Source organism: Melanerpes formicivorus, unplaced genomic scaffold (assembly GCF_026170545.1).
Source record: "Melanerpes formicivorus ecotype bairdi unplaced genomic scaffold, bMelFor1.0.p_v2 SCAF_20, whole genome shotgun sequence".
NCBI lineage: Eukaryota > Metazoa > Chordata > Aves > Piciformes > Picidae > Melanerpes > Melanerpes formicivorus.
This window is the reverse complement of record NW_027142372.1, coordinates 4,810,243-4,825,389: the sequence shown is the minus strand read 5'-3', so window position 1 is coordinate 4,825,389 and position 15,147 is coordinate 4,810,243. Positions and strand designations below refer to the sequence as shown.

Genomic DNA, 15,147 nt, shown 5'->3' with positions numbered 1-15,147 from the left:
TCAATCATTCATTTTCCCCAGACAGCATCTCAATGACTATATTAAACCAGACACCTTAATTTTAGACAGATACAAGTTCATTGAGATGAGCCCAACCCCAAGCTCCTGGGGAGACAGAGTCAGGCTCCTCCCCAAGTACCTGTATTTTCACCCTGGGATCTCAGCACAAACAAATCCTCATTTGTAGATCTTAAACTGACAGTGATGACACTAATAATCCCTATGACACAGACCTGGTCTGCAGAAACAGTTATATTAGCATCGTTCTCTCGCCTTGTTTTATAAGTAATAAACCAGCCTAAGCAGCGAGGCGGCACGTGCCAATTCCTCCTATGGCTTGAGTAAGGCATCAAGGCTCTCAGGCTTTGAACAAAGGGCACAGGAGCAAGCTCAAAAGGCAATTCATCACTCTTCTTACTAGTACTGACTCAGCACTATGACACAGCACTGTGGAACTTAACACCAAAAATCTGCCTGGTATTTACTGCTGGAGAAATGGTGACTTCCGGCCTCAGCTTTGCCCTTCAGTATTCTCCAGTAAAGAACAAACACCAACAGCAAACTCACTGGCAACACCTCTTTGGAAGCAGTCACATGTCCTGAAGGAAATGGGGCCCATGTGCTTTGTGAACTGAGATGCACTGAGTGGCAGGAAACTTGGCTCCATATTAAAGGTTTCTATACTTCACTCTTTCCTAAACTGCACCATGAAAAAAATGGGACAGCTTGAACTTAATGAACATTCTCAGTCCATATCTCATCAAAGCAGCACAAAGACATGACACCACAATGGAATAATCAACCATTTTCTTACCATGTCCTGGTATTTACAATGTTCTGCATGTACAGCAACAAGTCCGCTCTGTAGTTTATATACAGAATTCTCCCAAACATGTATAATAACTTATGTATAGCTTCAAGGAAACAATAGGTACAGTTTTGACAAGCAGTAGCTCTACATTTTTCTCAGCCTATGTCTTCTGCCACTGCTGTTTTCCAATAACAGTGAACCTTGTATTTTTCCAGACAACAGTAATTTGGGGATGTACATAAATAAACTTTACACATCAGTTACTAGAAAATTAAGAAATTACATCTTTCCAAAAGTAAAAAGCATTCCTCTCTCAAATCAAGCAGAATCTTAACTTAGCACTTCATTACTTTTGTATTTTAAAATCATTTATTAGCTACTGGATCACAAATTAAGGTGAAACAACTGCTAAGCTTGTCTAAGGACTTTTTTCTTTGAGGCTTCTTTGAAAAAAAACATCTAGTGAGGAGCTACATGAAATCACTATGGTCCAATTAACAAGGATCTCACTTTTCAAGCTTGCAAACAAGAGATCACATTAACACCTGCTACAAAAGCAAACATTTTTAGATATCTTCATCTTAACCAGCTTGACATTGACTTCAAAATCCTACCTTGCTCTCAGATAAGAACTCTTGTGACTAGCATCTGTATTTTTCTTTTGGGGGTGGGAAGATTATGACAGTTTATATTTTTGTCTCTCTGGTATTTATGTAGAATTCACCTCAAAGATAATAGGAGCAGTACATCAATACATGCATTGATGGGGAAACAGTTTTCTTCATGTAAAATTGTTGAAGGAAAAACATTATGCTTAAGGGAGATAAATGCTGCATGTGAATGTACGAGACACAAAGCATGCACTGTAGCGACCTTGAAGAAAGAATCTCATCCAACATATGCCTACAGTGGCACGTGTGAGTTTCTCCTTTGTGGTCTGTGCATCAAAACAAACCGACCTCCTGGGCCAACACATATATTTATAACATCTGTACAGACAGTGAAAACATTTGTTTGCATTCATCAGAAAAGTTACCATGCAGCTGCAGCAGAAATACAAGCCCTCCGATTACAAAAACACTTTACTACAAACTGTTGCGACGGGACTGTAGTAGAAGCAAAAACTGATTTTTAAAACACTTGTACGACTGAAAAGTTGAATAGAAGCAAGAACTGATTTTTAAAACACTTGTATGACTGAAAAGTTGAACTTTCAGAAGTCCAGAATTGTTGGAAAAAGAAGAAATAAAACCACTGAAATAACTCTAAGTGTTTTGTTTTGACAATGCTCCTCAGGAATTCACCACACTTAGCTGGGAAAATGCTAGCAGTTAAATCTATTCAATGTCATGACATACAAAATTGAAACATAATTGCTCCTAAGTGGTTGACAACTGGCAAGTACTTTTTCCATAGACAGAGATAAATTTATGCTATCAAATGGAAGATACTGTCAAAAGTTTGATTTTAATATAAATGAAAATGCTACATGAGGACTCAAAAGGATAAGGAAAAAAGCTCAGCAGTAACACTTTTATAACCACATATTTAAAAAGCTTTGAAGTGAGGAATCATTACATCAAAATCATTTTCCTTGAAAGATAAAAAAAAATAAATTACAGCATGAATATTAACAAGTTATTAGAATAGCGAATTTCAAAGAGCAGCAAAAAACAAGCAGCCCATGAGTGGCCTAGTTTAAAGAATGTCTTACCAATCATATGGTTAGCGACATGGATTTGTATCTCTCTCTCATTCTCAAAGGTCATCTGGCACTTGATGCATTGATAGGTCTTTTTCTGTTTAATAACCAAAAAAAGATTAGAGAAAACTGCACTGTAGCATAAGGCAATTGTGATTGTGAATATAAGCATGTTGCATGCTTCAACTTTCCTCCAATGAGGCCTTTTCTGCTCATATAACCCCAACAAGACACCAAGCTGGGCTGGGCTTTTCCAGAACTATCAATACAATTTCTAACTAACAGCCAGCTTTAGGAGATTTTTTAATTTCAACTTTGAAAATTTCAAATGACAGTACTTGAAAATCTGATTGAGTACTGGAGCCATAGCCAGGTTGCTCATGTCTTTTAAGCCACTGCAGTAAAAATTTCTTCAGAGTGAAATAAAAGACATTGAAAGGTAACTCTCTTTTCAGAAGACGACGACTCTCTCAAAACCATCCATTTTTACAGAAACTCAACATACAGTAGGCAAAACACCTATAGTTACCTGGGGAAATGAAGGACAAGGGGGGAAATACATTTTGTAACGGTCTCCCTCCAGAAATCCTGGACAAGCTGCATTACAACACACAACTGTATTCTAACACAGTCTGTTGTGTATTTTCTCTAAGTCATACCAGGGAGGCTCAGCTGCAGAAGTTAGGAGGTAGTGTGAAGAGGCAACGGCATGAACTATTTATTCAACCTGAGTTTTCACTCAGATTGACAGTGGTGTGTGTACTTGTGCAACATGACAGGAAAAAATCCAAGAAATAATTTGTAGAAATTAAAATGCATGTTGACAAGTCAGACATATAAGTTAGGGAAAAAATAAACCATGAATGTTAAGCATTTGTACACTTGCAAAAACTCTCATTTCCCAAAGCAGGACTTTGGTCAGATGTGTGTGTTCATTCACTGCACACCAATATCCTATTTAAATAGAAATCTTTTGACATGCCATTCAGAAAAAATTAGGCCTTTTGTACCTACTTCTTGCTCAAAAATAACTCCTACTGCAACACTGCACCAGGCAAGAGTGTGCAGCCTGTATCCTTAATGCTAGAGTGGCTGGCAGTAGAGAATATGTGACATCTCTGCACACTGGCCACAAGCTCAGTTAGCCAAGGAATGGATAACCCCAAACCACTAGAACTGAGAAACCAAATTCAGTAAATGACAGCCTCTTAACATTCTTGAAGCAACATATTTTGTGGATATATTTTGTGCACTTTTGTTTTTTCTTACAGCCTCCACCCCACAGCTAGGTATAGAATCCCATTTTTAGGACAGCAGTAATAAGTCAGAAGTTTTGAGTTAAACAGAGGAGTTGCAGTGATCCCCTCTGTGCATGGGATCCAATTTCCTTGAGCACCTGCTGAGGAAAGAACAAATTAGGTGCTGCCATGAGCTTTTTAACTACTTCCTATGTCATCAATGGCAACCAGTTAGCCTGCTGGAGGTTAATGAACATGCTGTAATACCATAACAACAAATGCAGCGATCTATGGATGCTATGTGTGTCCCATGAATTCTGTAGGCTGTGTGTGTTTGTACACAGGCAGGGCTTCCTAGGCTAAAATAACAATGGGTGATTAACATGATAATAGAAAGGCAGCTATACTCCACTGGCCAAAGCCTGACACAGCCAACCATGGAAAAGGAAATAGTTTGGTTTGGCTAATTATCCCTAGGCAGCTCAAGAAAGTATCCTCCTGGAGTCCATTCGGAAACCAAGGCTGTTAATGGAAAAGCAGCTGGATTTCTGCAGCACTCTTCCTTGGGAATCCGTTCCAGCAGGCGAGCACTGCACACACACATACACGCGTCCTCACAAACACACTGGCACACACACACATATGGTGGGCTCCTCATGGTAAAAGCAAAACACAAAAAACCTTGGAAGAGAAAGATGGGATTGGGTGGTGAATGATTCACATGGTCACATTTAAAACTTGGAACCTTCTTCTTTTTTAAAACTTCAAGGCTGACTAAGCTCCGCGCCTTGTTCAACATTTATCTCTGTTCTGCGGGTTCCCTAAGTTACTGGCTAGGAAGGGCAGTATTTCAGCTCAACTCTATTTCAAACTTGTAAAGTTATATTAAACACAGACAAATTGTTTGTTTGGTTTTTTAATTGATTTTGGTGCTTCTGAAAGCAACTTACTAACAGGTCTGGAGACAGGATGTCTTTGTTTATCTGCAGACCCACTGCAAACTCCTCCACACCATTTCAGAAACTTGTAAAACACTTTCCTTGGCATGACCACCCCTTAGAGAAGATGGCAGATTTCAGACTCCCTCTGAGCATTATCTTCAGTCTCAGCTGAGACACATGCAAAAGAGCAGCTTAACTGAGGCAATGGCTTTTGTCATCGGGTATCCTGCTTGACATGGACTAAGGTTAATGAACAGCCACATACAGGCCACAAGATACAGTTACATTAGTGCTCAGATGTTTATGAAGGAGATGGAAGAGCTGATTTTTTTGCTCATCAATAATTCTCTTAAAAAGAATGTCACAGAACCAGACTTCCATTCTCACTGGATGGGTTTTAATACAAAGTTGTGTTATTTATGGTCCCAAATATGATCATCTATTACCATTTTTGTGGATAATCATGGCTTCACAAGCATCGTTAATGGGTCAGTTACCTCTTTTTAAAGTTGCGTCTTCACAAGTGGTGACTACAAAGATACCCAGACTACTCTGGGAACCTAAGAGTCTAGGTGATGGCATCTAGGTGACAGAGACCAGATGAGCAAGCTTGAAGCTGAGACCTCAGCACCCATTAAGTCAAGACATTTAATTCTAATCCTGGCACAAAACAGTAGTAACAACAGAGGGTTCTGGTTTCTTTTCAGAAGTAACTATTGTTCCCATGGGTTTTCCAGACTGTCCTCCTTTCAATCTGGAAATGGTTTCCTGTTCTACAAAGAAAATATCCTATTGAATGTAAATCCATTCAAGCGGATTTACAAGGGAAGAGAAGGGGTGGGGGGGAGAACAAAGAGAAGGAGCTGAGACCACAAAAGTGTGCAAGAGAAAAGGAACTGAGTAAAGTAGAACAATAAGGTTCGTTATTACAACTTTCTATTCCAACCTTCTTTGCTTCTTCCGTCCAAATAATCTAGGTGGGCTAAAAATGCTAACACCATTCAAGATGGAAATTTGATCGAAGTCTAAGATTTTGCCACTTATTGTTTGTGGTAACTGCAGTACAAAATAGGGACAAACCTGCACAGGAGAAAGAACTGCTTGAAAGGTGGCTGTTTGCAGTATTACAAGGGGCAATGAGAAATTTCAATATTAAACAAGTAGGCATGTAATAGAATTTTATAAAAGGTCTTGAGAAATATCTATGTGCCAGATACTGGAATGGAAGCTTCATTTGTGAGGTCCATGGAAAAAACCCCAAACTTTTAGTCCTACCCAAACATTCACAAGTATTTTCCTTCTTTATTCATCAAGAGCCTGACATTTATTATCTTCCTTTCTTTCACTTCAGAGTTAAATCTTCATTTAATTCCTTTTTAAAAACTCCTTTAAGTTTCCACGATCACTTCTTACATTCAAGAAGTATAACTGCAGATGAAGCAATTGCTGACATTGAAGGAAGTTACGGATTTCTTATGTCATTGTCATCCTTTCCTTTTGCTTGGATTTCATTCTGCTTGTTGTTATTTACTCTGAAATACATATCCACGAGTCAAAATCTATTCTCCCTGTATTTTTTTTCTGACTGTGCCTTGTCCTAATCTTCAACTGTTTCTCTGTTTAAGAAAGAAAAAAATCAATATGGTGTTTTAAAAAGAAATGTAGAAGTGCTCAAGAATTGGAGAGAAGCAGCTCTGGCCAGCTGCAGATTACTCTGCATGCATTGTGTACTTAAGATTGCTCCAGTAAAATGATATTTCACCTGTGCGCAGCAGGCTAACAAGATGACAAGAGAGATCATGTTCAACTTGCTCAGCTTTGCTATGAAACCAACTAAGTTAAGTAAATGCAAGGCTTGAAATAGACAGATTTATCACCATTTAAAAGGCAGTGTAATTCTTTGAAGATTCATGTGCTAGGCAGACACAAAGGGCACTCATTGCCTTGAGAAACCCAAGTGAAACACCAAGCTTCCACACGAACTGATATTGGAATTCAGGTCTTGTACCCATAATGAAGATTATTTAATGAATCATTCCTAATAACAATATATGTATTCTGAGATGCACATCATAAAGGTCTCTGATATTAGCATATGTGCAGGCCATAGATACCTGTTGAGGGTACCATTTACCATCATCACAAATGCTGATTTTTCATTATCTTCTAACAAAGGAACTAAGACCTTCCCTCACGGGGTGAACTTCAAAGAAGTTACTTTATTGAAGAACTTAAAACTCTCCCTTGAGAGAACAAGTATGGAAGCTGTCACTGAAAAGAAAAAGTTAAAGCAATAAATAGGAACAGAAAATGGCAATGTATTCTGCTTCTGATCATTGACAGAAAAGTAATACTTTAGGCTACAGGCATAGCCATATGAAGTAAGTTAGCCCTACCTAAGAGGTGTTTTAAAGAGTTTAGAAGGAAATAAAGGCCTGGAGGAGGAGCAAGGAGAATGACCTAGCAAAAGCCCCAGCTGAACTCTCAAAAGGTATCACATCAAAGAAGAGCCATTTCCATTCCTCATTCTTCTGCAGAATTTGGTGTGCCTGGATGCTTAGTCACACATTCTCTGCCCCCAGAGGGAACAATACCTAGTTGTTTTATTTTTAAAAATAAATTAATTAAAGGCCAACAGGTGCTGGGCTGGCAATGCTGAGCTCAAAGTTGGTCACACACAGTCCAGCTCCACTGGACGCTACTGCCCTGATGCCCAAGCACTGAGATGGAGCTAACAAGTCCCACTGGGGACACAGCCTGCACCTCGCCTGCATCCTCAGCATGTACTTAGGGTCTTCTTTTACTGACTGAGCCTCTGGTCTTCTAGATGAATGGTATTTTCAGGTTCCTTTAATGCAGTAAGATGTGTTTGTGGGTGCTTTAATTAGCAGATTGACATAAACAGGCATCTATGGCTGGAATTATTCATTAGGAGTTGGGTGCCTAATTTCCTTAGATACTTTTGAAAATCTCACCCCATCATGTTTAATTAAAAATGTCAGATTATATCAATACTCAGATGTGTCTGCTGCTGGTCTCCAGAGAAGATTTCCAAAATCTACTTCTCATTCCATCTGTTCCTGACAGAGGAAGGACTGACTTGGCCCATTCTTGAACCAAAACGTCGGCAAATTATTTTAAAATACTACACACTGCAAATGATACTAATCTCCTGAGTAGGCTTCTGAGCCCTTACTTGGATCTGCATGTTCCCAAGCATTTTATAAGCTAAGATATAGGAAAGCAAGCTATCTGTGCCTGCATTAGACAACAATTTCCAGATGTGCTAAGAAAACTATTTATCTTACAGGAGGGCCAGGAAGCAGATCCTTTTAAAATCACTTTAGAAATCATATGTAGGCACAAGCACACATGTATGCAGACAGACATCCAAGCAGCCTCACAACATTCACTCTAACAGACATCCACAAGGACAAGCTCTTTGGCACAAAATTCTTTTTCAGCCAAGAACTTGCAGGGTAGAGTGGAATTCACTACATATTTGCTTCTGAGTTCCTTTATCCTTCTGCTTGTGTTTAGTTCCCTGGTAAGAAATAGTATCATTTCTCAAGAATGAAAGATCTGGGGGGTTTTGTTTTGGGTTTTCAGCCTCTCCTTTTTTGATGGAAATGCCTCAGCTTCTCCAGATCTGCCAGTTCAGTAGTGTCAGAATTCACAGGCAAACTCGATCTCCACTGCTCAAGTGCCCCAGCTCTCTGTTGGCACATCTAGGGTATTGTAAAAAAACTGATGCACTGCCAACTGGGAACTGAGGAGCCTGCAAGGCTGAGCAACATCTAATTTTTCTATGTGTGATACTCTACTTTTTTTCCTGTTTTGTTGCTTTTTTGGTAGCATAAATAATTTTATAAAGTGATAGTTAAAAAAAAAATCAAATCAGTTGTCACATTCACATTCTACCTTTTAGCCCTCATTTTTAAATTCAACTGTACTTACTCTGGGAACAGGGGACGTCTGGGTACCTTTCCTTTGGCCACTAGTCTCAGGTGTCAGGTCTCGGTGGTCAACCTGAATGTGGCTCTCTAAGTCTTCAGCACTTTCAAATTTCACACTACACTCTGGACACCTCAGGCTGCCACATGGTCTCTCATTCACCTCCTGTGGAGTCAAGCCTGAAGGCTGTCCATTGGTGCTCCTGGTCATGCATCCAGCACACAGGCCATAGGGAAGGCCATTCACATCCAACTTTACCAAGTCCTGCTTATTCCGGAACTCTTTCAAGCACAACGCACACTTGTAGAGTTTTTGCAAGGCCTGGCCGTTGGGCGACGAGGTTGCAGAGTTTCCTGCCAATTTCTGCATATGGAAGGTCCCATGAATTTTCAGCTCAAGGGTAGAGGTGACCGTCTGCATGCAGACAACACAGCGAAAGCCAGTGAGGGAGTTTCTGAGATCTGGATGCATCTGGCAGTGCTCAATAAATTCCTCCTCACTCTGCAGTGGCATTTTGCAGATCCGACACGTCCCTGTATCCAAACTCTTACTGTGAGTGACTTTGTGCTCTGTCAGGGTCAGGAGTGATGGGAAGCGTTCCCCGCAGATGGGGCACATGTAGTGCTTAGCTGGGCCCCGATGGGTCTGCATGTGCTCTCTCAGACCATTTTCTGAGAAAAAGGTCCGTGAGCAGATATTACACTTGTGGCTACCTTTGATGAATTCTGCTTTCTTCCTAGAACAGTCATCCTCCCCAGGCCTGATGTTATGATCTCTCAAACGATGGTTCTGTAAGAGGACCTCCATAGTATAGGCAGCCCCACAAATGTCACAGCCATACATGGGTTCAGAAGCATCTACATCATCCTCACTGGCTTCATGACTGTTGGAAGTGTCTGGATTCTTCATTAATATGTTCTGGATATCTGCCCCTTCTGCCTTCTTGTTTGTTGGGGTCATGCCATTAGCTGTACCATTCTCAGCATTAGCATCAAAAACACAATGTTTTTCCCGCAAGTGCTTTTCAAGCAAGATGATGGCATGAAAAGCTTTGCTGCAAAACTTGCAGTTGTACTTTTTGCTGTGGGTTGTGATGTGGCACTGCAGTTCCACCTCTGTGCTGAAGGTCTCACCGCAGAAGATGCATTTGTGAGATTTTGATGGATTCCCCAAGTGACTGTGCTTCACATGTATCTGGAGATCCACCTCCTTCCTAAAATCCCAGTTACAGGCTGTGCAACGATACATCTTCTTTTCATTGCTATGCTTGACTGCCAGATGCACTTGGATAGATACCTTGGAATCAAAAACTTCTTGGCAAAGGGTGCAGTGATACAACACAAAAGTATGCATGTCCAACAAATGCTTCTGCAAATCATCCACTGAAGAAAACTGTTTGTCGCAGCTCTCACACACATAATGAGTTGAAGTTGTCATGTAATGTACGGTGAGATGTTGCAGAAGAGACTCCTGGGAATCAAAGTCTTCTTTACACTGAGGGCAAGACTGTTTCCTCAACAGCAACTCCAGATGCAACTTTAAATGGGTTTGAAAACTTTCAAAATTTGAGAACTTTAGATCACACTGATTACATGGGTATTCACCATTAGACACTGAGTTTACACTAGCAGAAAGCCGTTGCCTTTTAGGGGAAGAGACTTCAACATCAGAAGAAACTGGACTCTGCTCTGCTTTTGACTTCTTATTGTGTGCCAGAGGAATGTTCTTGTGGTTTTCTTTAATATGCTTTGTAAGCTTCAGGATGGAGCCAAAAATGGGGGAGTTTGTGCAATAAGGGCATGAATAAACTTCCATAAAAGACTGTGTTGGCTGAATGACAGGGGAATCCAATTTTGAGTTTCCTACATTGCAGTGAGTCTGCTGAATATGCTCAGTCAAGGTTGCTTCAGTCAGAAAGCCCATGGAGCACTGGTTACAGAAGAAAGCATTGTTGCCATCTTGAGGGGTAGCATTTGGGCCACAGTGAGTAATACGGATGTGTTCTTGTAAGCTATTGATATCTGCAAACATCTCTGGACAGTAGTTACAGTGAAAGGCAGAAATGTTGCTAAACTGCATCATGGGATAGGCATGGTTTTTGTGCACCTTTCTCACATGTTCATTCAAGTTGTACAGTGTAGGCATGGAATCAAGGCAGATCTGGCACGTGTGGCTTTGCTGAGGTTTGTCTGCATGAATGGTCTTCAGGTGGATCTCCAGAACAGCAAGGCTGTTGAAGTCACGCTTTGAGCAGTACGGGCAGCTATAAGTAACTTTAGACCAGTTCTGGCTTTCCTCTCTATCCACAGACCTGACTTTCTTTTGTCCTCTCAAAGGCTTTAAAGTGGAATCTGGGGTGGAACCTCTTTCCACTGATGCGCTGGAGTCAGGCGTTGCGCTGCTCATGGATGCCACACTTCCCAAGACTGGGTCAGGGCTGATGCTGTGATTGCTGGAGTCAGGTTGTCTGTGGCTATCCAAGTGGCAATAGACTTCCTCCACTGAAGAAAATTGCTCCGGGCACATAGGGCACTTGTGTTTTTTGTTGGCATGGGCTTGATGAATGTGTGAGAGCAGCGAGTTTTCGTCTGCAAATACTTCAGGGCAATGAATACACTGCAAATCTGCCTTCTCGGAAAGCTGTGGGTGGCGTGTCATTACGTGCTTCTCCAAATCTTCAGTCTGACTGAATGTCTCTTCACAGTAATCACACATAAAATCATCCTTCTTCACCTCTTTCTCAGACTTTGCCATATGTTCCTTGTTCTTTTTATGAGCTTGCATGTGACTCTGCAATGAGCTGGTAGATGAAAACCCACGTTTACACACAGTACACTTGAATGGTTTGCTGGAGCTGTGGGTTTTCAGGTGAATTTTGAGGTGGTCGCTGCGAGAGAATGCAGCTTCACATTCGTGGCAATGGTACTTTTTATCCCCCGTGTGAAGCTTTATGTGGCGATCCCTACTTCTCTTGTGCTTAAAAAGCCGGCTACAGTAGGTGCATTTGAAAGGTAGTTTGTCACTGTGGATCTGCTCGTGCCTTTTAAGGTAGCTCAGGCGAATGAAAGACTTATCACAAAACTGACAGGGATACGGCAGGCCAGTCCCCCCTTCCTCCTCCCCGATGCCGAGATCACACCCATCTCCTATCATCTGAGTGGGTGATGCAACATCTTTGCTGGAGGGAGATGAAGCCACCCAGGAGAGTTGTGGGTCGTCATCACCATCTGTAATGGGAAAGCAGAAAGGAGATTAAAAACAATTCCCAGTGCATCTGTGAAATAAGGACAAAGCTCTCAACAACACTATGGGCTTCTGCTACTACAGCATTGAAAAAAAAAATCAACTAAAAAAAAATCTCCTGAATTTCAAAGGAGGTTTGAGAAACAAAAATATATTTGTATACATGATTGAAAAATATGCTAACATATAGTATTAATAAAAAGCGTTTTTCTTTAGCAGGTTTAACACCTGCTCACTGCACTGTAAAGCAATAAACAATGAATAAAGAAAGCAAAACACAATGTGCAACGAAGCAATACAAACATTTTGCAAAGCTACAGCGTTAAGTGATCACCTGTGATTTTGTGGGTCTTTTTAAATGCTACTTCAAGATCGTTTTAAGTAATGTCTCCATTAAACAAAATCATTCCGTTCTGTCTCAAAACTGTAACAGAATGAAAGGCTGCTCAAAAGCTGAGTCAAACATCTAAGTGAAATAAAAGCATCAGATTTGAGACGGCTCAAGAAAATCAGAGAAGAGATCTGCACCATTACCACATTCATTCATATGGAAGGTAATGCTGCCTGCTTGGTACAGAACTGAACAAATTTTAAAAGACCAGAAAATCACAATTGAAGATCTGAAGACATCACAAAAGAATCCACTTCAGAATAAATCAACAATGGCCTAACCTCTGTTTTAATAAGTATTTCCTTCACTCAATATGAGGCTTTGGAAAATATTTCATAATTTGATATTACCATAAAGAAACACAGCACCAACTCCAGCAGCAAAGCAGTCATTTTAGGAAAAATACATAAAATGTTGGCAGCTTTCATAAACAGAATTGTTAACAAGAAACAGAAGAGAGTAAGTTCAAATATTCCAATAAATGCGGAGATGTTGAGAGAGGCAGAAATGAGACCAGTCCAATATAAAACTGAACCGCGGAGCAAAGCAAAAAGAAAATTCATGTAAATGTGGGGAGGTGCTGACCACAAATACATTTGGAGATTCAAAAAAAGGAACCAGTTCTCCAGATACATTGTCCTTATAAAACATTTAATGTTCCTACTTCAGCTCTTACTAAAACAAACCAATAAAAAAATCCCCAACTGTGCGTGTAGGCTGCCACAGGCGCACTCCCCGTGCCTGCCAACTACAGAGTCGCCAAGCAAAGAGCACATGTACGGCGGAGATGCTCTCAAAGAAAGACTCGGCTAATGAGGATATCACCACCGTAAGAGGCTAGCTCCTGTGGCACCATTTGCTTTGGCAAAGAACTTCTTCATCCCAGGAAAACAGGCAGTGGAGCTACCTTGGAAAAACTAAAGCAAATAATCACACACCAAACAACTTTTCCTGCACGACAGGGCTGCTGGTGTTCAAAGATGCATAGGTCAGGCACCCACTCGTCTCACCCTGCACTCCCCAGGGAGCTCTGCTTTCCCCTTTAACTGAACCTCCTGCTCCAAAGTGATGCTCGACACCAAGAACATGCTTCCTCCCGCCCCTGAAATGCACACCAGCCCATCAACAAGCACCCACGCTTCTAAGATGCTCAAGGTCTCTGTACTCAACTAGTTCCTCCGAGCCTGGCCGAGTCTGCACCTAAAACACAGGCGATGAACCCCTGGTTTTTACATAAACTTTCCTTCAGGTTTTGTTTCCCCGACCATGAATGGTCTCTCCCTGCGGCTGCAACAAAGCCTCATGTTCCCAATTTAAGCCACCTCCGCCGCCCGCCCCGCTGCCGCGTAGTTTCTCTCAGTCCCCGGTGAGCCCCCATCCCCCCGCCCGCACCGTCCCCCCCAGCTCTGCCGGGGCTCCGTCCCCACGGACCTGCGGCCACGGGCCGGCGGAGGGAAGGAGGCAGCCGGCTGCCAGTGCCTGGATTAGGGGCCCCGGGGAGGTGCCGGTAGCTCAGGGCTGGCTAATTCCCTCCTCTCGCCAGCTGGGCTCCTCCAGGGGAAAGGAGACAAAGGGGAGCAAGTGGGGGATGCTGGGCCTGAACTAGGACAGCACATGTTGCGTTTGCTACCGCTACTGCAGTCTGCTGGGCAGGGGAAAGATGAAAAACAACAACAGCCGAAAAAAGCACACCACCGTTGCTTTATTTACTGCTCGGGCTTACTGGCTGAACTTAAAAAATCATTTAAAATATCCACTTTGCAGAAACTGCTATAAAATATATGCATTTTAAATACCTTCCCTTTTGCAGCCAGATCACTGGTGCTGTGTGCTGGGCAGCAGCACACACAGGAAGGACTGCACCAGGGTGAACTTCAAGCACTTAAAACAGCTCCAGTGAATAAAACTTCATTGTGCAGCTTTGAAACTGTAGATGCAAAGGGACAAATCCAGTGGTAACGTGGCCTCTGCCAACTGAACTTTAACTTCATTACCTCCACATCTACTTATGCCAACCATTGCACTGGCCTGTCATGCAAATTTAACAAATGTTTTAGAAGGTCTTTTTTTTCCTCTGAAATGAACCCATCTACCTCAAAATGCACTCTTGACATTCAAACAGGGCCAGTTCCCCTCCAGCTGCTGCTCCTCCAGCATATTGGGCCATTCAGAAAACGAAATCAAAGAGAGCTGTTATTACTTTGTGATACACAAAGACTTTGCTGTGCTAAAATAACATCGATTTAAAAAAAACCAACAACAAACCACCAACATTTCTCAGATTGCAAAGCTGGATTTGTAATAAAAATGGAAGCATTTACACAGTTGAAAGCAAAGATTGTCTCCTTTTGTTACCTTGATTTAGACTTGTTACTAATATCCATGTTTAGCTTCTGGATTCTTTTTATTGCACTGTTTAAAAAGAATTGGGGAACTTTCAGCCCCAGAAACAACCTTTACTTCCATACAACCTTTACTTCCATACAACTTTTACTTCCATACAACCTTTACTTCCATACAAACAACATACTAAATTACTAAAGGCCTAAACGGAAGAAATTAGGGAAAACCTCATTATCATTAATCTCTTTATGGAATGAAAAATAGCCCTTTTAATTTTAACATGCCATATTAAAATGAAGAAAAGATCTATAATGAACTGAGAAGGAAAGTCTAAGGTATTTTACCAGCGTAATACTTTAATGGGAAGATATATTTTAGATGTGGTGTGACATGTCTGGTAATGATGGTTAGAATAATAATTCTACATTAATGCAATCAAAGGAATGTAGCAGAATGAGAAAAATCACTTTCAAAAAGGAGATTAAAGTCATTAAAAATGGCTAATCCTGCAAAGTGGGACTGTT

General features: G+C 41.2%; 1 protein-coding gene across 5 annotated transcripts in view; it reads right to left on the bottom strand.

Moving 5' to 3' along the window:
• The window catches only part of ZNF423 (zinc finger protein 423), a 293,950-nt gene that overhangs the window by 88,567 nt on the left and 190,236 nt on the right, over positions 1 to 15,147 (bottom strand). For all 5 annotated transcript variants that reach the window (XM_068150566.1, XM_068150565.1, XM_068150562.1 and 2 more), the window contains 2 exons: positions 8,650 to 11,873; positions 2,526 to 2,610 (listed from right to left, as the gene is read on the bottom strand). In XM_068150566.1, the coding sequence (XP_068006667.1) occupies positions 2,526 to 2,610; positions 8,650 to 11,873 (3,309 nt within the window). The remainder of the gene's footprint in view (positions 1 to 2,525; positions 2,611 to 8,649; positions 11,874 to 15,147) is intronic.